We start from the raw sequence: 25,133 nt of genomic DNA, 5'->3' as shown, positions 1-25,133 counted from the left end.
TCAAACGAAAAGTCTATGTCTCTTGTGCGTGAATTGCAGGAAAAAACAAACGATGAGTAATGAAGACGAAAAGAATCGTCGTTGCGAAAACGCAGATGATTTTTATCTATTCCATGCTTGACGAGGCTCGAATTCACCATCAGCATCAAAGTCTCGCCGCAGTTTCGCCTGCATGATGATGATTCATCCGCTAAAACTCACTAAAAACTCGGGACCAGTGTGACGCAAGGCGAGTTGATCCTCAAATGGTGGCAAACCCAGAACTTCTGACTCACTCCAGGCTACTCCTTTTCTCCCTGCTGAGAAATAAAAGAAAATAGATAGGATCTGACTTGGAAACGTGAAGGAGAGGGGAAGATGGGCTCTTGTGCAGTCGCGTACCTGACAAGAGGCAAGATCCTGTCTGCGTCTAGCGGGTCGTCTTACTAAGTGCACGATGCTGCCTAACCTGGACTTTTGATGAATCCTTCGATAATGATAAGCTGCTGTCTGTATAACATCGTCGTGATCATCATGGTTTCATCTCAATAGACATTACTGCGGGATGTTTTTCATATATATTCCGTGCTGTATGAGTTGAAGCTGCCACGCTCCCCCTCTTCCTCTCATAAACCTCACTTTCATCTCTTCTCTTCTTTTACGGAACCGTTGCTCTCACGCTCGAGGCTGATATCAGATACTCCCAGCCACCAGACCCTCGGATGCACCAACATGTTGAATCTATCTACAGTCCGTAGCATCATCTCCAATCCATAGGTATGCATATGCGGAATCGTCAAACGAGAAACAGTTGCTCATGCGGTTGCTCTCCTCCGTCTGCCCACCCACCCCCCCTGTTCTATCATCCAATTGCTCAGAAATGGACACCATCACCAGCCCCGACGAGCCCATTTCCAACGCCGACAAAACAAAATAAACGCCTCAAAAGCTGGGGCTTCCAATGTGCCTCGTTACAAAAGGTATCAACAAGAAGAACAAAAAACAAGATAAAAAGCAGGCAGGCCCCTTCCCCTTCCTCGATTTCCCCGTCTTTCTAATAGAGAACACGGACAAGTCCGTCACATCAACAGATACAACGCACGCGCAGCCTTCTCGGCAGCCGCAACATGCCAGGGCCGCACGTCGGCCTCCCTATCCACCACTCCGCGGGCCCGAGCCAGAGTACCCAGCCCTCTGAAATAGCCCAACATCTCTCGAAAGAGGGGCTCGTGCACGCGTGGCATTGCTTCTGTGTAGACCAAGTTGACCTCCATCGCGACAGGGGCATCTTCTACTCTGATTCCTGTCCGCTTGATCAGATAGCCACTGATCAGTGCGGGCTGCACTTCCAGAATGCTTGTAGAATTGCTGAGCCGGTGGCCTGCAATCGCCCCCCACGTCTGATCGGTTACGTCGACCAAGATGGCGTCCGAATCCGCTTCGGCAGTGTTGGCATTGGAGGCGCTGCCATCGCCAGAAGGTGTAGCCGCCGTCACGTTGGCTGCGGGGGTCGCGGGAGTGTTGATCTGCTCGGGGGAGAGAACATTCGCCTGCGGCGTAGAGACGGGCGTATGGAGAGCGGCCGAGGGTGGTGGAAGCCTCACCACAGGCGGCAGAAGCTGGAGCGACGGATTCGTATCGACGGTAAGCAAGGCGACCGTGACTTTGGCGTTGATCTCGGTGCGGGCAAGGTCAACCCAAAAGTCCATCTCGTGCTGTGGCATCGGCCCACATTTGGTGATGATGACCCTCCAAAGAACCTTCCAGGCGGATATCAGTTCGAGCGTAGTCTCCCATATTTCATGGGCAATGTCGTTCATGTTACGAGACGGTGGCTTGCCCTTCCTTGCCAAGCAGTAGGAAGCCGTTGCTTGCTGGTTCCCTCTGTCGTCTGTCCACGCCGCCGTAATCCATCGCTCGTCGACGCTTTGAGCATATGCTACATGAATGCACGAGTTCTCGCGAATGAGCGACGCTGAAGGGTTCGTGGTCAGCTTGAAATCAATGATGCGCGGTAGGAGCTGCTCGAGCCTAATCGCTGGGGCCGGCATTGGACCTCCGAAGAGAGTGCAGCGATCGTACGTCTCGATGCAGAGTCTGACGAGGTCCGAGGTCGGTGTGACAACCAAGGCCGTGGGCGAAGAGAGCAGATCAGCCGATACTAGCTGCAAAACGAGCTCATTCTGAGGAGGCTCCTTGCGGGTTGCTAGAATCTTTTGATAGGTTTCGAAAAATCTCTGGAAAGCCGTGCAAGACTCGATAATGGTTCCGGGGTTGTCCGGCGAGTAGACAAAGTATATGACAAAGTTCGTCTCGGTAATGGAGAGGTTGGTGAACAACCCGCGCAGCGTTTCCAGGCTTTCAATCATGGCCGAACCATGTCCCGTCACGGTGGCATCTGGAGAAGTGGTTATCCGATCAACCTCGTACGGCAGAAGCCCTGGTTCCATATCCGCACCGAGAGGCATGACATCGAAAGAGCCCAGTTTCAAAAACTCGTAAACGCTCTTGATGCGGTCCAGAAAGGTCTGGACGTTGTCTCTCATTCCAGGCCATCCGGGAAAGACACAAATCGCGTTGATGTTCTTGCTGCCGGAAGATGGGGAGAGACCCAAGCTCTCCCAAAAGGAAACCGCAGAGGGCAGGACGGACAGTTTCGTGTCTGCTCTTTGCACCTCCAAATGCGGGCTCGGGATCTGATACAGGTTGCTTGGCCGCATGGCCTCGGGATTTCCTTCTCGGCCGGGTATCTGCCGTGGTTGGAACTGACTCAAAAGCGGCATGTCCTGGAGATCCAGCAAGCCTTTCAGACGCATGGGCATCGCGTCTCCAAAGAATTGTCCAACGACCTCTTCCAGTGTATGAAAGGCGTCTCGGCCATATGTTGATAGCTCTTGACGCTTCTGGCTGGCTGAGAGGGTAGGTGGCTCAAAATCCGACGCTCTGAAAATGTCCAGTCCACCTGTTGCTGCTTGCTCCGTCACAATCTGCGCAATCTGGATCATATCATCGTCATTCAGGGCCATGTCCAGCATCAGGGGTTCCGGATCCGAGAACAATAAAGAGAGCGGTGCTCCGGACATGTCAGACTTGGAGAGCCGTGGCAACTCCATTGCGAGCTGGTGGTCGGGCTCTTCGATGTCACCATCTCTCAGTGAGGTGATCTGAGAGAGGATATCGTCGTCCCCGTTGATCAACCTGATACTGGCCTTATGCGGTGAACCGGGCTCGTCCGATGTGTAGCTGGAGTCATCCTGGTCCGATTCGACGCTGCTCTCCTCGCCTTCGGATATTGATCCATCCAGTTTCATTGGGCTACCCGTCGAACCTTGCAGCTCCAGTGCAGAGTATGGCTTGCTCATGGCACTTCGAGTGCCTGGTCGCTCCCGTTGCTTCCTGTTGAGTTTTCCATGCCGCTTCAGATAGTCAGTTTCAGGCACAGCCCGCAGATCCAAGTTCGGCTTCTCCATCTTTTCCACCTTTGAGAGTGCGCTCGGGTCGAAAAAGCCTCCTTGCTCGTACTTCTTATTGATCAGGGGCAACGCTGGGTCGAAGTCGAGGCTCTCAAAGATCTTAGCCTTCCTCCCCGTAGGCTGAGAGGAACCCTTAGCATCGTGTTTCTGTATCTTGAGGGACGCCTTCACGCGCTTAAACACCGCATGAGGATCAAAGGGGCTGGACTCGCGTTTCGCAGGCGTTACCCGGATATCCCCTCGGTTGCGACGGGCTTGATCTTCATTCTGGCTTCTGGCATGCTTCAGCTCTGGTTTGGCAAAGACTACTCTGTCTTGAGAGGGAGGCGGCGGAGGGGGAGGGAGCGCGGTATGTGGCGGTGGTGGGAGTGAAGGAATTGGCGCAAGCGCAGAAGTAGCAGCCTGAGCCGCAGTTGTAGATGGGAGAGGGACGGGAGGGTGATGCGGCAGAGAAGCGGGCATTGGCACCGGGGCAAGTGGCGCAGTGTCGCCTAGAAGTACAGTCCCTTCAACGGCTTGGGGTGGCGGAGGGAGTGCCATTTCCGAGCCAGGCATGCCCGCCATGGGAATATCAGAATCCACGTCGCCTGGCTTCTCGTCGAAGAAGTTAAAGTCAGCCTCAGTAATGTCATTGTCGTCAAAAATGTCCCCTCCCACGTCGCCCTCGAATATTTGATCAGCATCACCAAGGAGATTACTGTCGCTCCGCTGTCGTTTAGACTCTGCGAACTCCAGGGGCTGGTCGAGGCTGTCGCCACCAGGTGGCTCGCCCTGCACGATAGTATCAGTTTCTGCAGCAACTGGTGCCGATAACGGGTTTCCGGGGCTGGAAAGCGTGCCATCGATGGACGGAGTTACGCCATTCAGCTGGTGAACCCCGTCTGGCGGCGTTGGATACATGATGCCAGCTGTTGCCGTATTGGGACGCTGTAGAGCTGCAGGCGACAAGCCACTCGGCCTGGGCGTCTTTGACTCCGTGTTTTGATTCTGCTCCTTGAGGATATTGGCTGCCCGCTCCATAGCCCGTTTCGCCCTCTCTTCCCTTTCCGTAAGGGACGTATACCATCCCTTAGTATTGCCCAGAGGATCGTGACTCTCCTCATGGCCGCTCAACACAGTGTCCACCACACGGCTGGTCGAGGATACGTCGACATTCTTTTTGCGGAAACACAGACGCCTGGGCCATGGCAGCGTGAATGAAGAGTGTGCGCTTGAAAATCGGTGATCGCCTCTGCTGTCTGGGTTCTTTGGCTTGGGGACTGAGAGATTCACCCAGAGGCAGCCACTCAGCGTTGAGGCAGCTATACCCCGGAAATTCAAGAACCGCAGGCAGGCTTGTTTCCATACCGACTCTTGTCCATCGACTCCGCCGCGGAAGTTGAAAAACTGCGTCATCGGTGTCTGTGCCAAGCTCATCGAGCCGTCACCACCGGGGAGAAAACTCTGGGCAGCGGTCATGATGCCAAAAGGGGCCGCAAGAACAGAATAGCCCGGAGGAGCTAGACCCGAGGGAACAGCATCGTCCAGTGACAAGATCCCCCGGCATTTTGTTAGAGCCAGGCCAATCATCATTGCTCCCGTTGTCGTCAAGTACACTCTGAAGGTACCCAGTATCTGTGGCCTGCCCACGGCAACTGCGTGCGGCAGCGCATTGTATGTCGTTGGAGAGAGCAGAACGGTTCGGTAGTTGAGAGGTATAGCCCCGGTTCGGCGACAAAACGTGGTAGATAACGTCGACAAAACGGACGCAATGAACTTTTCGTAGAGCGTCCTCTGAGCTGTTGTCGCTTTGGGCTTGGTCTCGGCCTTCGGGTCCTGGTCTTGCAAGGCGGGCGCGGTGGTTTGCAGTGGCGACGAGAGGGCTGGACGGTGGGCCTGCTCTAGAATGGAGGACGTCGACAAGAGGCTCGTGGGAGTGATGCTGGACTGGGGCGCTTGGGAACGAGGCTTTTGTATTATCGGAGGCTCTATGACACCATGCTCTTTTACAGCCAGGCCTTGTCCGGTCACATCGGGCGGCAGCTCGAGGCCGTCGCCCAAATCATCCAACCTCGCATCCTTGGGAAGAAACTGAAAGTGCCACAGCCCCCTTTTCGTCGCATCGTATAAAACGACGTGGCCCTTTTCCCTTAGCGAGTTTTCGATGTCGAGAGCAGTCGAAGCGAAGTTTTGCGACAGGCTGGGGACCGGTTCGTACAGACGATAAGCGATCGACGAGACATTATTCTAGACTCCGGGGTCAGCCGAAGAGGAGGGGATGGGAGAGCCATCAAGACAGGTGCCCGACTCACAATCAACAGTGTGTTAGTTTCATATTCTCCAGTATCCATAGCGACTGCTTGTAGGTGAATCGGCTCGTGGCAGCCGGTGACAGCGCAGTTGGCCGTCGTCGACACGGAGCCACGGCGTCCCAAGCTCTACTATCGCGCAAACGGTCCAACCAGAGGCCGGAGAGGACGAGGGCAATGATCGAGTTCAAGAAGCACTGGTGAGGAGGAGAGGCGATTCTGAGGCTCCGTTCTTCCCGAGCTCCATCTCAACGAGGGCCGTCTCTGGTCGGGGAGGCAGTCGGGGAGCGTCGCCTCAGCAGGCGCGCGATGCTCGAAGGGCCGGTTATATGTAGAGTCACGAGGCGTCCGAAGCACGGAATTCGAGAAGAGCGCAGTGTGTTCAGCAAGACGTCAGCCACATGCCTTTGATTGCCAGCATACGCAGCCTCAGGCCAGCAAAAAAAGAGGAGACAAGATTAAGCAAACTTGGAGATGCACCGCATCGCGGACTGAGCAGAACCGACAGGGCTGGGAAGGTGTCCAGGGAGTCCGAGGCGTGCTGGATCCAGCGCGTTGCAGGCGATTGGCTGGGCAGCTCGGTGAGGCGAATCAAGACAAAGACCCCGTTCTGCTCACCTCTCACCGAGGTGGGGCCAACTTTTTCTTCACCTTGATTTTTTTTGTTAGACGCAAAACGCCAGCCCAGCCAGCAGTTGAAACTTTGCCTCTACCTACCTACATTTGCGACTGAAGATAATTCTCCGGCAAATCTCTCAACAAGAAGGAACTCTGGTGTCGACAGTTCCCTCCTCTTGCCATGAAGCTCTCCAACCCGGGGACAGTCCCCGTCTACACAATCTCGGGCGCATCCACCGCGCGCCCTCTTCCAGATTGGCTGGCTCGCCGTCGGAAGCGCAGCCTGAAGAACGATGTCGAGTACCAGAACCGCGTGGAGCTGCTCCAAGATTTCGAGTTTGAAGAGGCCAGTCAGTGCATTCGGATCAGCGAAGACGGCGAATGGGTCATGAGCACGGGCACATACAAACCCCAGCTCCATGTGCACAATCTTCCTCAGCTCTCTCTGTCATTCGCAAGACACACGACGTCGCTCAACGAGACCTTCGTCCTGCTCTCCACCGACTACTCAAAATCCCTACATCTCCAAAACGACCGAAAACTCGAATTCCACACCCCCATGGGCTGCCACTACGAAGCGCGCATTCCTAGATACGGTCGAGATCTGGTGTACGACCGGCATTCCACCGAAGCCCTCGTTCCCGCTGTTGGCATCGACGCTGACGGCAAAGGAGAGGTCTTTCGCATGAACCTGGAACTCGGAAGATTCATGAAGTCGTACCAGATTGAGGTCGGAGGAGATGACGAGCTGGGTGGCGGCCTGCAGGGAGGCATCAACGTGGGCAGCGTAAACTGCGCCGCCATCGCCGAAGATACACACAACCTGCTCGCATTCGGTACATCAATAGGTACGGTGGAGTTTTGGGATCCCCGGTCAAGATCCCGAGTTGCGCTGCTTGCCGGCCATGACGGCGGCGTCACAGCCCTGGATTTCCACTTCTCCGGTCTGTCGCTGGCGACCGGCAGCTCGACCGGCATGATCCAGCTGTATGACCTCCGTCGTCCAACGCCCTTGCTCAAGAAGGATCACGGCTATGGCTTTGCCGTGAAGAAGTTGATTCACATGACAACCTCGTCACAGGAGAAGAAGGTTCTGTCGGCTGATAAGCGCATCATCAAGATCTGGGATGAGGCAACGGGCGACCCATGGACATCAGTTGAGCCCGTAGTCGACATCAACGACGTGGCTTGGTGCAAGAACACTGGCATGCTGCTTACGGCAAACGAAGGCAAGCAGCAGCATGCCTTCTTCGTGCCCCAGCTGGGTCCGGCTCCCAAATGGTGCTCTTTCTTGGATAACATGGTGGAAGAGATGGCGGAAGAAGTCCGCACGGAGACCTACGACAACTACAAGTTCCTGACCCTGCCAGAGCTGAAGCAGCTCAGCCTGTCGCACTTGATCGGAAAGACGAATCTGTTGCGGCCATATATGCATGGTTACTTTGTGGCATCCAAGCTGTACGAGCAGGCCAAGCTCATCACAAACCCTTACGCATTCGAGGACGAGAGGCAGAAGCGCGTCAAGGAGAGGGTTGAAAAGGAGCGCGCTAGCCGCATCAGAGGCACAAAGAAGGTCAAGGTCAACCAGAAACTCGTCGACAAGCTTCTCAAGAAGCAGGAGAACAGAGATGAGGTTGACACCAACGCCGGCCTCCTGGGAGACAAGCGTTTCACCCAGCTGTTCGAAGACGAAGACTTCTTGGTGGATGAGAACAGCGGTGAATTCAAGGCTCTCAACCCGAGCACAGCAGTTCAACAGGCTATGGAGGCCAAGCATGGAACGACTAAATTCCAAGGCAAGGATTCTGATGAAGAGTCTAGCGACGCGGATGAGCCTATCTCTGGGCCCAAGGATGACGTGGTGATGAAGGTTTCATCGACGCAGAACGAGGGTCGACAAGTCAAGGATTCCGCACTGGGCTCCAGACAACAGAAGTCTGCACGCGCCAGCAAAGCCCAGTTTGGCGAAGTTCGCGGAGAGAGATCAGTCACTTTTGTGCCAGAGTCCAGGAAGAAGAAGCAGCACCAGCAGGGCGAGGAAGAAGACGCCCTCCCTCCACAGAGGCGCTCCAACAAGGGCAGGAGAAGTGCCAGCTCAAACACATTTAGAAGGATGTGATACCCATAATCAATTTAAATACCAAGTAAAGGGGGAAAAAAGGAAGCAAAAAGGATATCTGTATATACATTGGGACGCCATGAGCGAAATCATAATTTCATCGATAAGAAAAGACAAGAAGACAAGAAGCACAGTCGCCCATTAGCCGTTCCTGACCCAACCTGTACGCCATTACACCGATTCAACACATACACGCCCATCTCCACGCCATCATTTGTCGTCAGACTTGCGCTCGGCTGGTTTGCTCTCGCTTCGAGCCAGACCCTTCTCCACATCTTCAGGTCGCAGTCGAGGAGTTGGCGGCACGTCGTCAAGCTTGGTTCGCCCCCGTCGGTTAGAGCGCGTTGATCCTTTAACAGAACGAGGGAACTCGGATCGTCTGGGGGTGAGAGCAATGGCGACTTTCTTCGTGGACCGTCTGATGGTCTCTTTGATGGTCCATTCACGTTTCTTGGCGATGAAGAAGAGGGTCGCGGTTGATACTGGAAAGCGTCAGCATTACTGGAGGAAATTACTGTATAGGTCTTTGGGGTTTTGCTTACTGCCGATCAAGATGACGACCACAACCACGATGATGATGGCCACCAGAGCTCCGGTTGAGAGGGTGATGGAGTTGGCAGAGCTGTCGCCTGCGGCACCGGCCTCGGTTCCGTCCGGGTCAGTGATGCTGCCAGATGCGCCCTGCCATGAGTCGTCCGTCGCCAGAGGAAAGTACGCTGATGTCTGCGACATGGTGATAGGCCCTCGATTGGTTTTCTGCCGTCTGTACTCGTATGCGCTGTGTATCTAGGTATTGTGTACTGGCGCAGCCAGGGAGGATCGTCTGAGAAATCGAGATATCGTACGAGATATCTCGAGACGGGCAGCAAGCAGAAGAATATTTAGAACAACAACATCCAAAGATCAGACGCTGGACCGGAGATATACAGCGCCATAGCCCACTCTTATTCAGAACCGCCCGTGTCTCTCCTCTCCTCTCCATCTGTCCCATCATCCTCTTTTCCACCCCCCCAGCTCTCCTTGCGACAAGTGTGCCTGCATGCGAATGCCGGCCGCGGGCCATGTACAGTCTCATTTACCGCCCTGCGCTGCCCATCGGCCCCGGCCTCTCTCTCCTTTGTGACTCGTTTGTGCCTGGATAAGACCAAGAGCCCGGAGTTGCACCGCCATGATTGGCCTCGTCTCTTCATACAAGCGCCGACGCCAACGGCGCATGCAGGGGTCTGGGCCAATGAGGTGTACGGGATGCATCGCTGCCGTCTTGCGCATCACCTCGAGCGAACCAAACAGCAGGAGCATCACGCAGAATCTGTCTGTGACGGCTCCGTGACGATGCGAGACTAAGCAGAGCCTATTTTTGTGACTGGGAGACGTGGTGCATCGCGCTTATGGCGATTCAAGAAGGCACAAGGGTGATATTGGTGATGAAGGTTGGTCTCTCAATTTGGAGGGGAGCAGAGCTCCATGCAGCATTTCTGTCGGCCATGAGCACTACCGGTACAGAAATATGCCGTTTGAGGAGTTTCGAGACGGTGAGGCTTTGTGCGATGCTGGTGCGAAGGATTGGACGACAGAGTAAGTGGTTTCTGACTGCTGCGGAGGTCTGCGAGGTTGATACTCAGCGCCATTACTCGCAGTGTCTCAGGATGGGCTCATACAAGGCGGCCAAGGCATTTTGCGGGATGCTCCATTGCATTTACTACCAACGGCTGCGCGGTTCGAAGCATGCGGATTGTCAGTAAGGCAGAGACAAAGGTCGCGCCATTGAGTCGAGCATCTACTATTTCGCAATCCTTTAGAGTCCATCTCAGTTCAGGATAGAGGATACTAGCCAGCGCCTCAACCCTGCTATTCAGCATCCCACACGATATGTGTAGTATTGATGCAAAGGAAGATAGATTGTGATGTACTACCAGATGGCGACAGTAGAAGAAAACAACAATAGCAGAAAAGATGAACAGTCATTCTAGATAGTATCAGCAAGAAAGAGGCATTGATAGCCATCTGATAAAGACTTGATTCCTAATTCAAGCAGCGTTCAGGCTTTGGCTGTGACGTCTTCATCCTCTCTGTCCAACAATTCACTGCCTTATACATTGGCTTCGGAAACAATATGACGGTCATACTAGAAACTGCCTTATTCTTGATAAGGAACAAGCTTCTAGGTCGTACCATAGTCGACAAACAATCCTCAATCTCGGCTGCAATTCTTTGGACTTGAGGGCGAGTGTTCCCCGACGTATCGCTGGAAGGTGCACCACCACCTCCTTCCTCCACGGTTACTGCCCATGTGCATTCGCTTGCAGTGACTGACCGCCTTACAGATACAAAGATTCTCCTGCCATGAAACTCAATTCTTGCTTCTTTAACAATTTGAACTTCTCATGGTCGTCACCTTAAGGCGCTGTGGTGGCTTCAATTACCACACGCCCACTCCTATCAAATCAGGACGGGAAGTGCAGCTTACAGGCCTCATCTCTCACGCTTTCAGGAAGATATCCGCATCAGAAGCCGAGCTATGAAGTCTCTCAGCTCTGATCCTGCCCCTAGTGGCGTGTCACCCGGCAAAGAAAACGTGGACTCCAAATGGCCCATCAAGGGGAAAGGCCTTGGCGACATACTCTCGCGGGTCCCGGATCCCATCTCTCCGTCAACAAAAGAGAATGGCGCCAAGGACTGGGCCAAGGGTATGTTTGACGACAAGCAAGAAATATCTGAGGCCTTACTGTCCGAGGGCTTCACTTTCCCACCCAGAGCACCACATCGCCCTGGCCAGTTCTCCGATATTCCTCGGCCTGGCCTCTTCAAGGAGCCCCTTGACCGTCGGCCTCCAGTGTCATGCCAGACTCCTGCTGGTCCATCTGCAAAGCATAATAATAGTGAGCAAGTGGCGAGAGCTTCCCCTTTGGACTTACCGGAGCTCTGTCTTCCAGGCAAATCAGGCAACAAAGACAGCGCTCAGCAGCAGAAAGGCGATGCAGAGGACTCTAAGAAGCATCAGCTTGTAAGTCGGGTTGATTTTGCAATTTGCCTCTGGAATGCGCCAATGCTATGTAACAAAAGGCTCGATGTCTAACAGATTGCAGAAGTCCAAGTTTTTCTCGCCCTCTAGTGGAACCATTTCCACAGACTTGCCGTGCCCTCAGAGCTGCTCGCCAAAGGATGCTGGAGAGACGGCTCAAGTGACCAAGCTGTTGTCGCCGCCAAACCTCACTTCTTCGCCGGCGCAGATACAACGTAGTGGTTTGCTTACGACCGTCAATCACAAAGCAGCTCCCTGTAAACCAGTTGACGCCGTTGATGTGCCACGGCACCGGTCTCATATCAAGAAGATGAGCTCCAACCCTCGGCGCCAATCAACCCCCAGCGTCTGCGGCGATCTCGAGCTTCCCACCTACTACAGCCCTGCAAAAACCCGTCATCGTCACAAGCACCATACAAACAGGCCGATGATATATGGCTCTACGAAAGGTCATGAGCATCCATCTCGACAGAGATCCTCTTCCATTGCAAGCAGCAACATCTCCAAGAAGAGGTCGCGAGCTCAGAATCTATACGCATCGTCCAATTCAGATAGGAAATTATTGGCAATGGAGCAAGCCGCCATCCATTGGAACGAATGCGTTCAGATCTCAGCTGAGGAGTCCTCAGCTGCCCGTCGAGAGGCTCAGAGGCTCCGAGAGGAGATCCACCACCAAGAGTCTGAGCTTGAAAAAGCCCGAGAGATGTTAAACCAGAAAGACGCCAAGCTATCCGAGATTGAGAAGCTTTACACGACGTTGCTTGAAAAGGATACCCGAGTACAAGGAGACAACAAGACCCTAAGCGTGGAGCTCACGACTCTACGGCAGCAACTGTCCGAGGAGAAGAAGCAAAGGGAGCTTGTCGATGACAGACATCGGGCTTGTCGAGACAAGCTCAATGAGGCCATCATGGAACAACAAGAGCTGTTTGTACGCTCACGTGCTTTTTATGAAGAGATGATGGACGAGCTTCGGAAAGAAAACGCGCGCAAAACGCTAGACTCGGACGCTGTCGACAAGGCTTTGGAGAGCAGCCGTCAGAAGAGAGACGAGATGAAGAGGTGCTTGGAAGAGTACCGCATGCAGATGGAAGAAGCTATTCAGCAGAGTCAGTATTATGGCTTTCGTTCAACATGGTACTTAGCTAATGAGATGAGCAGAGAACCAAGCCGTATCGGAGCTTAAAGAGAAGCTATCCCTCCAGGAAGTTCTACTGGCTCAAGAAAAGCTCTTTGCCGATCATATTCATACTCAGACTGAAGAGCAGAGTATGACATATCAGTGCGTACGGACGCTGGAGGCCAAAGTGAACGCTTTGATAGCACATCAGGCGGAACAAGACGAGCAACGCCACTCGGATGCTCAACAGAACACACAAGTGATGAAAATGCTAAGTTTGAAGTATTTTATTTTTCTTACTTTGCAATCGGACGATCCTCTGACGTTCATGCAGACTGGATTCCCTGGTCGCTGGCGGCAACGTAGTCGTATCCAATATGCTGTCAAGGGATGACCTGGAACTCCAGCTCGCTGCTGCTGAAAAGAATATCTTTCAAAGGTGAGAGTTTGCAAAGGCGAGTAGTTGTATCACTACTAACAGAAAGCTAGATTGTCGCCAGCCATTCATTCCCTGGAGAATGGGCAGCTTGGCATGACAACCGCAGTGTCGCATCTGGAAGCATCAATTGGACGAGATCTCGACCTTTTCAAAGGCGAGGCAATCCAGCTGATAGATGCTTGCAAAGAAAGTAAAGAGGGAAGCAATCAGCAAGTCGAAGAACTCTTAAACCATCTGCAGAAGCTGGATCACTGTCTGAAGAGAACCGAGAGCTCGTGTGAAGAGATGGGCCAGAAATTTGACGTACTCGTGGGCAGCGAGCAAAGCAACCAGAGCGAGACAAGCAATCTGTTACAGGGCCTCATGAAGCAGCTTTCGGCTCGCGAGACCAAGTTTGACAGCCTGGAACGCCAGATTCTGCAAGCATATGAGGGATTCACAGCAAAGCTTGAGACAATGATCGCTGGAGCAATCAGCGACAAAGGAGAAACGACAAGGTTTGTAAGGAACGCAGCAGCCGAGCTTCGTGCCACTCTAGAGAAAGGGTTTGGCCAGGAGAGGAACAGAACCTCGCAACTGCTTCAAGGGAACGAAGACATTGTCAAGGTGTTGACGTCTCACATCAATGAACAGAAGAGGCTTGGCTCGCAGACTGATCATACCACTAACGAGTTGCAAGCGACCTTGCAAAGCGAGCGCGAGGCCGCCGCACAGCTGAGACGCCAGATTCAGGGGCTTGAGCAGAAAGCTCAGGAGACGGAAGAGCTGCGCAATCAATGGCTCAAAGACGTCGAGACTGTTGGCGCCGTCCGATCACAGCTTAAGGCTATAGAGGAGCAAATCCCACAGGTCGAGCAGTACGACAAAAAGCTGGATCGAATCGTGGAGATTAGCAGATCTATTCAATCGTCAGCAAGCTACCTGGCCACAGAAAGAGAATGGGTTCAGGAAGAGCTTGAGGCCATCATGCCAAAGCCGGCCGCCTTGGAGCCCGCAACGTCCTCTGAGGCTACTGAAACACCGCTGGCACGTTCCGTTGAAGCCCACCTAGTGACAGAAGGTTCATCAGTCAAAGAAGATATCATCAACCGCAAAGTTACTGTCCACAGTCCCGATCCAGGTGAGGGCTCCCCCTTACCTCCACCAACTGTGATGCAGGAGCAGAAGCGCCGCCGCGAAATTACTCAGCTCAGGTCGATTCTCAAAACACATGCCCTCTCTGGCGCAGTCGAAGCAGGCGACCTAGAGGGCCCTTCCGCTCGACCACAGGCCAATCATGGCAGGCCTATGAACGGCTCTCTCAACAAGTCGACATCTGCTTCGGCCAAGGACATGGTCGCTGAGATTCGCTCGAGGTTGCTCCGGCACGACTGGAGCTTTCCGACTGTGGCTGACTTCGAGCGGGACATTCAGCTGGCAAGCAAGAAAAGACAAGCACCTCAGGACAGCCAAGAAGCTTTGGACTCTTTTGATGCCAGCAACCGAGATTTGAAAAAGGCCAGAACTGAGTGCCGTGTTGAGTAATGTGGTTGGTCAAGGTCGCCTGATGGAACGGTTGGACGGAGTTGATTCGAGATATTCGCGATGTGTTTGTGTCCAGAACGGGAAAATCGTGCGCTCTTAATTCGCTATATTTTTGCCATTGCTCATAGTCACACGAGGCTAGATCAAAGACGGCATGTAGACATGCTTTTGGGAGTGAATTTTATTCCAAACAGACCCGGTATCGTGACGGCGAGCGAATCAATCGCAATGCCAGCCCTTCCTCAAACTCCAGAAATGCCCATATTGATACTGTACATAAGGTAGCCACATTTTCGAAAATCATCAGACGGTCCGCAAGTCCAGTCGTTATTTTCCGGCCCGTGAGGTGTATAGTCGGTATTTACATCGCTCGAGGAACGCTGTTATTTGGATCGCTTCTTCGTTTCGAGGAACAAGACCTTTTTGCGGACTGAACAGCAGCCAAAATCAGCAATCGTGCTGCAGAATCCCAGAGGAGTGTTCGATCAGACGAGCCATACCTATCGGGTCGTACTTGAGCATGCCCATCATGGGCGCCGTTCTGGGCCTCTTGAAGGTGTAGAAGAAGCCGGTCATGGCCATGGAGATGAGCCGGACGTTGATCAATCTTGCCTTTGCTGGGAGGCTGTCAGCATCGTTCGCCTGGCATTCGAGATTTTATTGCTCGAATCGTTGGAGATTACAACTTTACCTTTCTTGGCCATTGTGTCGACGATACCCTCAGGCGCTCAGAAAGACGTCGTTCGATGCAATCGCGATGGCATCGCAAATTCCGAGCACTGACGAGCATGCTCTCCCGGGTAAAGGTGGCGCCGAAGTCCGAGGATTTAGTGGGCTTTCAAGCAACTGGCAGTTGTTGGTGGGGGTGCCATGGTTAACCTTGATCGATCAACTTTCAAGCATTTTTTTCTGTTTCCTCCCAGAGAACCCTGCAGATTGCCGGACTTACGTTAGGCGGGAGCCGCGCCGATAGCGGCTTACTGGTGCACCTTAATCCCTGCCAAAAACCGCTTGCCAGAAGCTGTTCTAGGGGTCCATCTCGCTCACCAGCGAAGGCAGGAAATTACCATCAGCCTTGCGCCAAGGGTTTCTCTACCTCTTACTACACGGTGTCTCTCTATGTCTTTTCACCATGTCCATTTAGCGTCCTCCGGGAACGTCCGTATTGTTCATAAAATACGGCCGCCGTATTACGGAGGGAGCAGGTAGGAACTTACTAGGTAAGCCTTGTAGGTAGTAGTAGGTAGTCAGAGATGGAGGGAAGAAGGGTGCGGCCAAAAAGTATCCGTACGTGTAGGGAAAAAGGCCCGGCCGACCAGCCACGAGGGTTCTCAAGCCAACGAGATCCATCCACAGACAACGCGCGTCCTTCATCGGTGCGGTGGTCATTGTTTCTTCTCATCGTCCATCATCGAGGCGACTTTTCCTTCGTTGCCATCGAGGATATCCGTCCGTCGCCGCTTGGTCGTGTAGCTGGGCATCATGTCGACGAGGGCTGGGAGAGCGCTGCTGGGCGCGTCCCGGATAGCTGGTAGGTTGGCTCTCAGATTCTCTTCTCTCGCTGTTTGTGCGCTCCGTCTGGTTCTTCTTTCGGTTTGTCTCTTCAAATGATCATTGGACGTACAAGCCATTGGCAAGGATCATGGCAATGATACGGCCAAGGGATCACACGGCTTCAAGCTCATCGCAAGCCGCGAAGCTTTTGTTTTGTCTTTCCGCAACACCAGGCGCTCGCTGTAAGCGCTGCGTCTGAGCGCCTCATGCTGCTGCCGCAGTCACGCTGCTACGCTCCTCAAGCCCACCAATCCAAACGGATGACGCGTGCTACGAAGCGACCGATCTCTGCGTTGTCATGGACATGCAAGATATGGTGTGGCGACGTCCGGGCCCAACGAGCCAGAGCAGCGACCCCGTGGCTGTCCTAGCCATCAGCCGAGAGTTTCCTTGGCCGCCTTTGCTTGGGCATTTTCCAGGGTCCAGACGCAGACCGCACGCTCCACACAGCGGATTTGCTTGTCCGTGCTGCTTGATTTTTACTCATATTTCCCCCTTTTGCGTGGAATCTCCTCACCCTGAAGACCGCTTCTTTTCCCAGTTTTTTCTTCCCTTCTTCCCCTCCTGCGCCTGTCGAGATCTTTGCCCGAACTTACCCATAAAAAGATCTAGAAGCTGCCGGTCTTCGGCGATCGCTGCTCGCATTTTCTGCCCCGCCATCGACAAGGCTTCGTCCACCCCACCAACTCAGTCTCAGGCACCGTCTCCGTCTCAGTCTCGCTTCCTCCCGCACATTCGCAACCACCACCGCCAACATGGGCCGGCTCAACATCAACAACATCAACCCGCACGTCCGCGCCGCCGAATACGCCGTCCGCGGCGAGCTGGCCGTCAAGTCGGAGGAGCTGCGCGCGCAGCTGAGCAAGGGCGACACCAGCCTGCCCTTTGACCATGTCATCTCGGCCAACATCGGCAACCCGCAGCAGCTGGACCAGAAGCCCATCACCTTCTTCCGCCAGGTCCTGAGTCTGCTGGAGAACCCTCAGCTGCTCGACAAGGAGGACGTGCTGATCAACGGCCTCGGCTACAAGACGGACGTCATCGAGCGTGCCAAGTTCCTGCTCAAGCACTGCGGCTCCGTGGGTGCGTACAGCGCCAGCAGCGGCGTGTACGCCATCAAGGAGAGCATTGCCAAGTTCCTCGAGCGTGAGTACAGCCTCTTCCTTTTCTCGAAAAATTAGTGACTTACACAATGCGTGTCCATAGGGAGAGACGGCTTCCCGGCCGACCCTGCCAAGATCTACCTCTCTGCAGGTGCCTCGTCCGGCGTCAACACCCTTCTTCACATCCTCGCCGAGTCCCCCAAGTCCGGCGTCCTCGTCCCCATCCCCCAATACCCGCTCTACACCGCCACCCTCTCCGTCCTCAACGCCACCTGCGTCCCCTACTACCTCGAAGAGCACAAGGCCTGGGGCACCGACCTCGAGGCCATCCGGTCCGCGCATGAAAAGGCAAAGGCCGAGGGCGTCGACGTCCGCTGCATCGTCATCATCAACCCCGGCAACCCCACCGGCGCCTCCCTGTCCGAGGACGACGTGCGCTCCGTCATCGACTTCGCCAGCAAGGAGAAGCTCGTCATCATGGCCGACGAGGTCTACCAGACAAACGTCTTCATCGGCCAGTTCCACAGCTTCAAGGGCGTCCTGCGCAAGATGCAGCAGGAGAACCCCGGCAAGTACGACGACGTCGAGCTGGCCTCTCTGCACAGCGTCTCCAAGGGCATGGTGGGCGAGTGCGGTCACCGCGGCGGCTACTTTGAGCTCGTCGGCTTCGACGCCGAGGTCGAGGCCGCCATCTACAAGTTCGTCTCCATCATGCTCTGCGCCCCCGTCATCGGCCAGTGCCTGGTCGAGCTCATGGTCAACCCGCCCCAGCCCGGCGACCCCTCGTTCGAGCTCTACGACAAGGAGTACAGCGGCATCGCCAACGGCCTCCGCGAGCGTGCCAACGCCCTCCACAAGGCCTTTGAGCAGATGGAGGGCGTCGAGTGCGGCGAGCCCCAGGGCGCCATGTACCTCTTCCCCACCATCACCCTCTCCCAGAAGGCCATCGACGCCGCCGCCGCCGAGGGCCGCAAGCCCGACGAGTTCTACTGCATGCGCCTGCTCGAGGCCACGGGCGTCTGCGTCGTCCCCGGCAGCGGCTTCGGCCAGAAGGAGGGCACGCTGCACTTCCGCACCACGTTCCTTGCCCCCGGCACGGACTGGGTCGGCAGGATCGTCAAGTTCCACAAGGAGTTTATGGACAAGTATAGGTAGACGGGATCTGCGCTCATGTATGTACCAGCGTCGTGAACAAAAATTGCATGGTGTCAAATAGGGTAGAGGTGTTTTCAAGGGGGAAAAAAGTGAGCGTTACTTGGAAGATCTTCTTATTGCGCGGCATCTTTTGCCTTGAAGTGAAAGCGGGATAAATAGAGCCTGATGTTCATGTCGAAATGATATACATGTAGAAAGTGAAAGGGGAAAATAAGGGGCACCTAGCAGTATGTATGTTTTAGAGTCAACACTTTGGACGATGGCGCGCCAACATCGTAACTCGAGATTTGTTCATTGATGCTTGTGTTGTATCGTTTTATCTTTACTGTAGGCTCCCATCTACCTAGTAGGTGATGTACGATACAGAACAACATGGGATCGTGCAGATTCATTTTGCGTCTCCCTTATGGAAAATGATGGGAAAGATTTCCCATCAAAGACGATGGGAGACAAAGTCTACATTTAAATATATATCTGCCTCCCCTTTCTTTCTCCTTATCCCTCTTTTCACCCAATCACTCATGCCCTCTCACTTCCCCTTAGTCTGACGGCCTGGCCGTACTTTTGCAGCTTCGTAATCAGCTGGTCACCCTGGCGGACGACGTCCTGGTACTGCTTGTTCTTGTCATCCGGCCGGTTCGTCTCGATGACGCCCTTGCCCGTGACGCGGTCAATGGTGCAGGGGATGCGGCCGGCGGCAATGAATCGCGCGAGGTCACTGCATAGATGATCGTCAGTAAATCGCTCGTGAAGTAAACAAGAGAATTATTGCCAATTAGAAACTCACCGGTCCAAAAAGTCGACGGTGACGCCAAAGTCATTGGCCATGCTCTCCAGCCCGACGACGCGGTAGCTCTGCAACAGCTGCTGGTAGGCGCGCAGGCGCATCTCCCGGATGAACCAGCTCTTGTGCTCGTGCAGGTAGCGGTCGTGGTTGAGGAACTGCTCCTCGACCGAGGCGAGCGACTGGAAAAAGGTCTTGTAGTTGCCGTTGTACAGGCTGCTGACGAGCAGGGCGAGGGGGCTGAAGTCGATGGCCATCTCGGCCTCGGGCTGGTCGGTGCTGGTTCCCAGCGTCGTCAGGTTGACGGCCGTCGTCGTGGCCGCCTTGGGGAGCTTATCGCCCGCGGCGGGGTCCTCGGCGCCGGGGCCGGCGCTCAGGGCGCCGCTCAGGGCCAGCAGCTTGTCCTCGCCGTCGCCCATGATGGCCTTGATCTCGGGGGCGTCGACGACCTTGGACTTGAAGTCGACGCGCTTGAGCGAGACGGAGCCGGCCAGCACGGAGTAGACGACGAGGTTGGAGTAGGTGCAGAGCTCGTAGCTGGTGAAGGTCGAGAGGGAGTCGAGCAGCAGCGGCGCGGCCGTGTTGTAGGCGCGGACGGTGATGAGGTGCAGGCCCTCGTAGGCCTTGAGGCGGTTGCGCCGGTCCCAGTCGCCGCCCGACTCGACGAGCGTCTTGGCCCGCTCGACCTGCGCCTTGACGAGGGGCTTGTCGCCGTAGAAGAGCCCCATGCGTATTATGGCTAGCACCAGGTCGATCTTGGTGCCCAGGATGCCCGTCTTTTCGAATAAGCTCTCGAACTCGGCGATTGCCTTGTCCTGTAACACAAAAAAACCAACCGGTCAGCTCTGTTCCATCCCCAGGCAGCATCACACCAGCATTATGAGAGAGCAGAAGTAAGTCGCACCTTGTCGCCCACCCGGGCCCAAAAGTCGGCTCGCTTGCCCTTGGCAGCCATGACCTCTGTGTCGCCGGCCTGCTCCTCGGCCTCATCCTCCTCCTTCTGGAAGGCGGCCAGCTCCGCGTCGTTGTCCTCCTTCAGCTTGTTGTATAGGTCCTCGTCCCACGGCAGATTGACGGCCCCGGTGGCCGCCTTGGTCGCCACCATGCCCACCAGGCTGGATTTCCGGCTCGGGGGCTTGCCCGGCGCTGAGGAGCCGCTCTCGCCCACGGCGTTGAGGATGCCGTCGATGGGATGGGCCAGGTAGCGGTAGAAGGGCGCCATCTTGTCCTGGGCGATGGCGTCTTGCAGGGCCTTGGCGGCGGCCTGCTGGGCCTGTTTGGAGGCATAGGCGTTTGTGAGGGTGAAGACGTGCTGGGACAGCGGCAGCAGAGGCCATTTGACGTACTGGGGGTCTGCGCCCATGGTGACGGTGACGGCAGCTCTATCGGAGGGTGTTCGAACGGGGGGGTCGAGCTGTTGGAGGTCTCGGGAGCACAAGATCGAGATGAGAGCCGTTCGGATATGGGAGAGCGAAGACGGATGACGAAGTTGCTTGCTTGGTGTTTCTGGCTTGTAATGGATCTCTTGCGGTGCTCAAGCTTCCAGACAAGGCCGCTGGGCAGGGCACTAGCGCGCTTGGGGCCTAGCGGGCGGCTGGTCTGGGCGCAAGGCTTCAGCAGGACACGCACCACTGAAGTTCAGCGCTGTGACAAGCCTGAGGGGCACCCAGGCACTGGGCGGAGTACTTGTAGTGATGATGTATTACCTCATCTGGCCCAACTGGGAATGGCCCGTCTTGGTCCAACTCAACCCCCAACAACCTACCCTGGAGCAAGCCGTGAAAACCCGGGGTCGATGATGCGCAACCGCTCGATCATCCTCCAACAGCGACTATCTACTTACTCATTGACAATTCCAGTCTCATGCGCCCGCTTGCGATGCTTCACATGACCAATGCGAATGCAGTCCAGCTTGTCTGCGTCTTCTCTTAGCCCGCTGCATGCGAGGCGTCTCGACCGTTCAGCCTCGCCTCAGTTGCATCCCTGCCAGCTCGTCAGCTTCACAGCCCGTCTGGTCCCTCCATTGGCTCAAGGCTCTCGACGGGAAACAAACAGGTGCTGCATGGTCTATCACGACGTTATTCTCTCTTTGGCCTGAGTCTGATCCTGACTGATCCTTGTTCCCAATCCTGGTAGCCCAGTCTCAGCATTATCTTGCGCTCGCTGGTTACACGTGAACTCCGTGTATAAGAACGAGAGCTACTCCGCACTCCCAAGTACACCACCTTGTTCCCCCATCTCTGACCATCCATCCATCGCCTGTCACCAGAGCTTCTCACCAGCATGGTCACCCTTTCCCAACTCCCCTATGAGCTCCGCGAGAAGATCTGGCTGGCCACCGTCGAGCCTCGCCTTGTCGGCCTGGTTCCCTGTCGGATTGGCAAAGGCCGCTGGAGCGTCAGGAGCACCGTCCGCCCTCCCGTGGCGATGCACGTCAACGCCGAGGCTCGCCATATACTGGGCAAATACTACAAGAACCTGGAGACCCGCAGTGTGCTGAATCACAAGATGGACATGGTCTATGAGGACTGGCCCGTTGTCCTGGATGCCTCGCCGCGCATCCTGTTCAACTTTGACGTCGACACCCTCCACTTTGCAGACACGGCGCCTCCCGACAAGCCTGTGCCAGAGCCCGAGATGTTGAGGCCGAAGCCAAAAGTGCCGACCAATGCCATGGATCTCGTTATTCTCAAAGAGTCCCTGAGTGCGTTTGACGGGCCGGGCTTCAGGGGCATGATTGACGCATCTTATCGCATCCAGGACTGGCCTTATATCCTGGAAGCAAAGGACGTTAGCCACGACTACATCCACAGCGGCGATCCGAGACTGCTCAACTGGACCAGCATCCGCTATGTCCGCTTTGACTTTAACATGTTCCTGTCGGACCTCGCCGTGTGGTGGGGGATGATGCATCCCTTTGTGAAATGGATGCAGCAGGCAGCAACGCGTGTCGAGGTCGCGGACGACCCAATCCGGAGCTACGACCTCGTCATGTTGAGCGGCCGAGGAGACAAGCGGAGGCTTCAGAAGACCTTTCGACTCGCTCTCCGTCCAGAGAAAGAAGCCGACCCGGCGTACCAAGCTTCATCGCCCATTCAGAGGCTGGAGCAGTACGGCGCAGTGGTTTTTGAAGAGGTGCTGCCTACACCCGAAGGCAAGGCCATTCTATTTGAAGTTGTTGATCCTCGCATTGGGGGCGACGCCATCACCAAGTGGAAGCGGTTTTCGATTGACCTGAGGATCAGGAGGCCGCCGGACCCTATAGTCCTACCCCGAGCGACAGCTTTCGGGACGGACATGGAAGTGCTGTGGCAGATGGCCAAGCGTAGGCGGGGTCTGGCTCATGGCGAGATGTCTCCTGTTCACGGGCTGTGCCTCGCAGACTATGGAATCGACGGTGGCTTTCGCGGCAGGAAGTGATCATCTCGTCTTCTGTGTTCACCATTCTTTACTATCTGGCAGTGTCTGGGTTTCACGGGAGCGGGCTGCCATGCGATCTGGGCTGCAAGGTCTGACAAGAGGCTGATGCTGCGCTCGTACTTGCTTTCTTTGTCTTCTTTGCTGTCCTCTTTTCTCTGTCCCTTCTCCGACTTTGCTTCTCAATTTTAATGACCGTTACGACCAGGTTTGAGTCCCATCCAGATGGACCAGATATGAATTGAAACATTGCAAACTATAGACTGCCTTGCCCATCACGCAGACAAGCACGTGCATATCACTACGACTTCAGCACCAACTTGCTGGCAAACTCTTCCACGTCCTCAAGCAAGGCCGCCGGCTGCTCCAGCGCCGCAAAGTGCCCTCCTTTATCGTGCCGCTTGAAAAAGACCAGGTTCCCAATCTTGGCCAGCCACGCTTTGGGTGCCATGACGAGTTCATGTCGAAACCACGAGTAACCAAGGATCTTGGGTGCAGCGATGACGCTACTCAACGCGGCAGTCGGGTCCTGCCCCCTGGACATGAGGTCGCGGTAGGGATACAGACTCGTGCTCGCGCATCCGGTGAGGTAATACAGGGCCGATTCGGCAATGGCCTCGTCCATCAGCTGGACGGAGTAGGTGAGCCTCTCCCCGTCCGGCGCCTGCTGCGGATCCTTGGGCGAGTCCGGAAACGACGCCGGGTCGGTCCAATAAAGAAACTTTTCGCCCAACCAGGCCAACATGGCGAGGGGGCTGGCCATGACGACGAGCCCGGCGGTGGCCGGCCTGACGGCATGCCATATCGCGTGCGAAGCGCCCGTCATGGCAAAGGCGGCGTTCCGCCGCAGGCCCTCCTCGTCCGCGTCGTCGAGGGCGCCGCCGTCGGCATCAAAGTCCGGCGGCGGCGGGACGGAGGGGAAGTTGAGGTGCACGCCGCGGCAGGCCGGATAGCCGAGGCCGAGGAAGTGCGCCACGTAGGCCCCGACGTCGCCTCCCTGAGCGACGTACGCGTCGAAGCCGAGGGCCTTGGTCATGAGGTGGTCCGTCATCCAGGTGGCGTCGTCGACGGTGAAGTTGCGCCGCGCGGGAGGCGGGTCGGAGAGGCCGTAGCCGGGCAGGGAGGGCACGACGATGTGGTACGGCAACTCGTCGTCGTCGGGGTATTTCTCCCGGAGGAGGTTGAGCATGGGCAGGAACTCGAAGAAGGAGCCGGGCCAGCCATGGAGGAGGACGATGGGGGTCGCGCGGGGGTTGCTGGAGAAGAGGGCTGTGAAGTGGATGTTGATGGAGGAGGAGGAGGAGGAGGAGGAGGTGCTTGGGGAGCCGTTTACGGGGACGGGGATGGCGGTCTTGAAGTTGGGGAAGGAGTTGACTAGGTCTTCTCTTTTGCGCCTGTCATGAGATGGCGAGGCGTTGTTAGTTAATATGCTTTAATACTAGGTATCTATGTTATGGCGTTTTGGGTGCGTAGAGATATATAAGTGAACGGAATGGAGTCAGTGAGTGAGTGAGCTGCCTTACCAATCGAAGCCCTTCTCCCATCGATCCTTTGCGGCCACAAGCCACTCGCGCGTCACCCCGAACTGGTTCGACCTGTCGGCATACGTGTTTTCGTAATTCGCAGCCGCAACGGTCGACAGCTGGAGGAGAGTGTTCATGCGAGCCAATTCGGCATCGGCAATGTTGAGTGTGAATGGCTTGATGGCTTCTCCGTTGGCCGAGGGAGGCAGTTCGCCATACTGCTTTCGTGCAGCCATTGTTCCCAGAAGATGCAGAATGAGTAATTGTGTTCACAAGACACTGCCAATTGGTGAAGAGGGAAGAAAGACTTTCAGTTTCTCTGCTCATGAATGAGCGACGATGAAACCCAGAGTATTATTATATTATGTCTGATGAAGATAACATGTGGGATATAGCCCCTCCCTCATCTTGTTCGCCCCCCCGGCGCTCGGACAAAGTCAGCATCGCGATCCTGGCCCAATACTACCCTTGAGCTCGCTTCTCGCCCCCAATCACATTTGTGATCACATTGTGTTTATGCCGTATCTGGACATGCCTACAGTACATGGACCTGCTCCATCTAGGTTGAGCTATTTCCGAAAAGGATCGGCAGCCTTTTGTTGGACGTTGCTAAAGTTGCGTTATAGCTGCGTGTGATAGAAGAAGATATAGTACCGATTTTTGATGCTGTATTGAATGGAACATTGCATCAGTCTTGCCTGACATACAATTCAGCAGGAGGAAGATTATTGGCTCTCTTCATAGCTAGAGAGATGATTGCTTGGAATGGAGAATGTATGAACTCGTGCTAAAGATGTCGTCCCATCCAGCTCTATACTAAACCCCCCCCCAATTTATACCTTCATCTACACCTCCTATATACGATATCCTCGTCGAACTTGCCTCCAATACAAAGCTTCACTAACCATCCCACTCCTCAAAGCCCACGGGCATCACCCCTCCAGCGAATACCCAACCTCACCACTCTCGCCCCCCATCCTCACCAGCCGCTCCCTCATCCCCTCCGCCCTCCTCC

At 55.2% G+C, this 25,133-nt stretch overlaps 10 protein-coding genes across 10 annotated transcripts in view; 4 read left to right on the top strand and 6 right to left on the bottom strand.

Annotated features, from left to right (window-relative positions):
- Positions 1-1,052: 1,052 nt before the first annotated feature.
- BBK36DRAFT_1192651 (hypothetical protein) lies at positions 1,053-5,782 on the bottom strand (the record flags this gene model as incomplete). The annotated part of the gene is made up of 3 exons (XM_024896777.1): positions 1,053-3,943; positions 4,139-5,678; positions 5,744-5,782. The coding sequence occupies 3 exons, from the start codon at positions 5,780-5,782 to the stop codon at positions 1,059-1,061; spliced, it is 4,464 nt and encodes a 1,487-aa protein (XP_024752305.1). The 3' UTR covers positions 1,053-1,058.
- A 757-nt stretch (positions 5,783-6,539) lies between these two features.
- Positions 6,540-8,477, top strand: BBK36DRAFT_1112205 (WD40 repeat-like protein; the record flags this gene model as incomplete). Its single annotated transcript, XM_024889786.1, has 1 exon — positions 6,540-8,477. One exon carries the CDS (start codon positions 6,540-6,542, stop codon positions 8,475-8,477), a length of 1,938 nt encoding a protein of 645 aa, XP_024752304.1.
- A 210-nt stretch (positions 8,478-8,687) lies between these two features.
- On the bottom strand, positions 8,688-8,900 carry BBK36DRAFT_1192647 (hypothetical protein; the record flags this gene model as incomplete). The annotated part of the gene is made up of 1 exon (XM_024896776.1): positions 8,688-8,900. A coding segment is annotated over one exon (213 nt), but the record flags the coding sequence as incomplete, so codon positions are not given.
- Positions 8,901-10,995: 2,095 nt separating this feature from the next.
- Positions 10,996-14,582, top strand: BBK36DRAFT_1166854 (hypothetical protein; the record flags this gene model as incomplete). The annotated part of the gene is made up of 5 exons (XM_024894967.1): positions 10,996-11,481; positions 11,564-12,608; positions 12,661-12,901; positions 12,954-13,058; positions 13,109-14,582. 5 exons carry the CDS (start codon positions 10,996-10,998, stop codon positions 14,580-14,582), a joined length of 3,351 nt encoding a protein of 1,116 aa, XP_024752302.1.
- Positions 14,583-14,965: 383 nt separating this feature from the next.
- On the bottom strand, positions 14,966-16,226 carry BBK36DRAFT_1166853 (hypothetical protein; the record flags this gene model as incomplete). The annotated part of the gene is made up of 6 exons (XM_024894966.1): positions 14,966-15,012; positions 15,083-15,199; positions 15,363-15,417; positions 15,532-15,620; positions 16,073-16,154; positions 16,203-16,226. The coding sequence occupies 6 exons, from the start codon at positions 16,224-16,226 to the stop codon at positions 14,966-14,968; spliced, it is 414 nt and encodes a 137-aa protein (XP_024752301.1).
- Positions 16,227-16,891: 665 nt separating this feature from the next.
- BBK36DRAFT_47983 (alanine transaminase-like protein) lies at positions 16,892-18,394 on the top strand (the record flags this gene model as incomplete). Its single annotated transcript, XM_024898127.1, has 2 exons — positions 16,892-17,282; positions 17,343-18,394. 2 exons carry the CDS (start codon positions 16,892-16,894, stop codon positions 18,392-18,394), a joined length of 1,443 nt encoding a protein of 480 aa, XP_024752300.1.
- Positions 18,395-18,913: 519 nt separating this feature from the next.
- Positions 18,914-20,541, bottom strand: BBK36DRAFT_1112166 (PCI-domain-containing protein; the record flags this gene model as incomplete). Its single annotated transcript, XM_024889782.1, has 3 exons — positions 18,914-19,112; positions 19,182-19,993; positions 20,083-20,541. 3 exons carry the CDS (start codon positions 20,539-20,541, stop codon positions 18,914-18,916), a joined length of 1,470 nt encoding a protein of 489 aa, XP_024752299.1.
- Positions 20,542-21,461: 920 nt separating this feature from the next.
- Positions 21,462-22,598, top strand: BBK36DRAFT_1166850 (hypothetical protein; the record flags this gene model as incomplete). Its single annotated transcript, XM_024894965.1, has 1 exon — positions 21,462-22,598. One exon carries the CDS (start codon positions 21,462-21,464, stop codon positions 22,596-22,598), a length of 1,137 nt encoding a protein of 378 aa, XP_024752298.1.
- Positions 22,599-22,896: 298 nt separating this feature from the next.
- BBK36DRAFT_1192634 (alpha/beta-hydrolase) lies at positions 22,897-24,354 on the bottom strand (the record flags this gene model as incomplete). Its single annotated transcript, XM_024896775.1, has 3 exons — positions 22,897-23,242; positions 23,294-23,989; positions 24,119-24,354. 3 exons carry the CDS (start codon positions 24,352-24,354, stop codon positions 22,897-22,899), a joined length of 1,278 nt encoding a protein of 425 aa, XP_024752297.1.
- A 696-nt stretch (positions 24,355-25,050) lies between these two features.
- Positions 25,051-25,133, bottom strand: part of BBK36DRAFT_1192626 (hypothetical protein) — a gene marked incomplete at its 3' end in the record, with an annotated part of 2,369 nt that continues 2,286 nt past the window's right edge. The window contains exon 4 of the mRNA XM_024896774.1: positions 25,051-25,119. Within this exon, the coding sequence (XP_024752296.1) occupies positions 25,051-25,119 (69 nt within the window). The remainder of the gene's footprint in view (positions 25,120-25,133) is intronic.

Source organism: Trichoderma citrinoviride, assembly GCF_003025115.1.
Source record: "Trichoderma citrinoviride strain TUCIM 6016 unplaced genomic scaffold BBK36scaffold_3, whole genome shotgun sequence".
NCBI lineage: Eukaryota > Fungi > Ascomycota > Sordariomycetes > Hypocreales > Hypocreaceae > Trichoderma > Trichoderma citrinoviride.
This window is presented reverse-complemented; position numbering and strand designations above follow the sequence as displayed.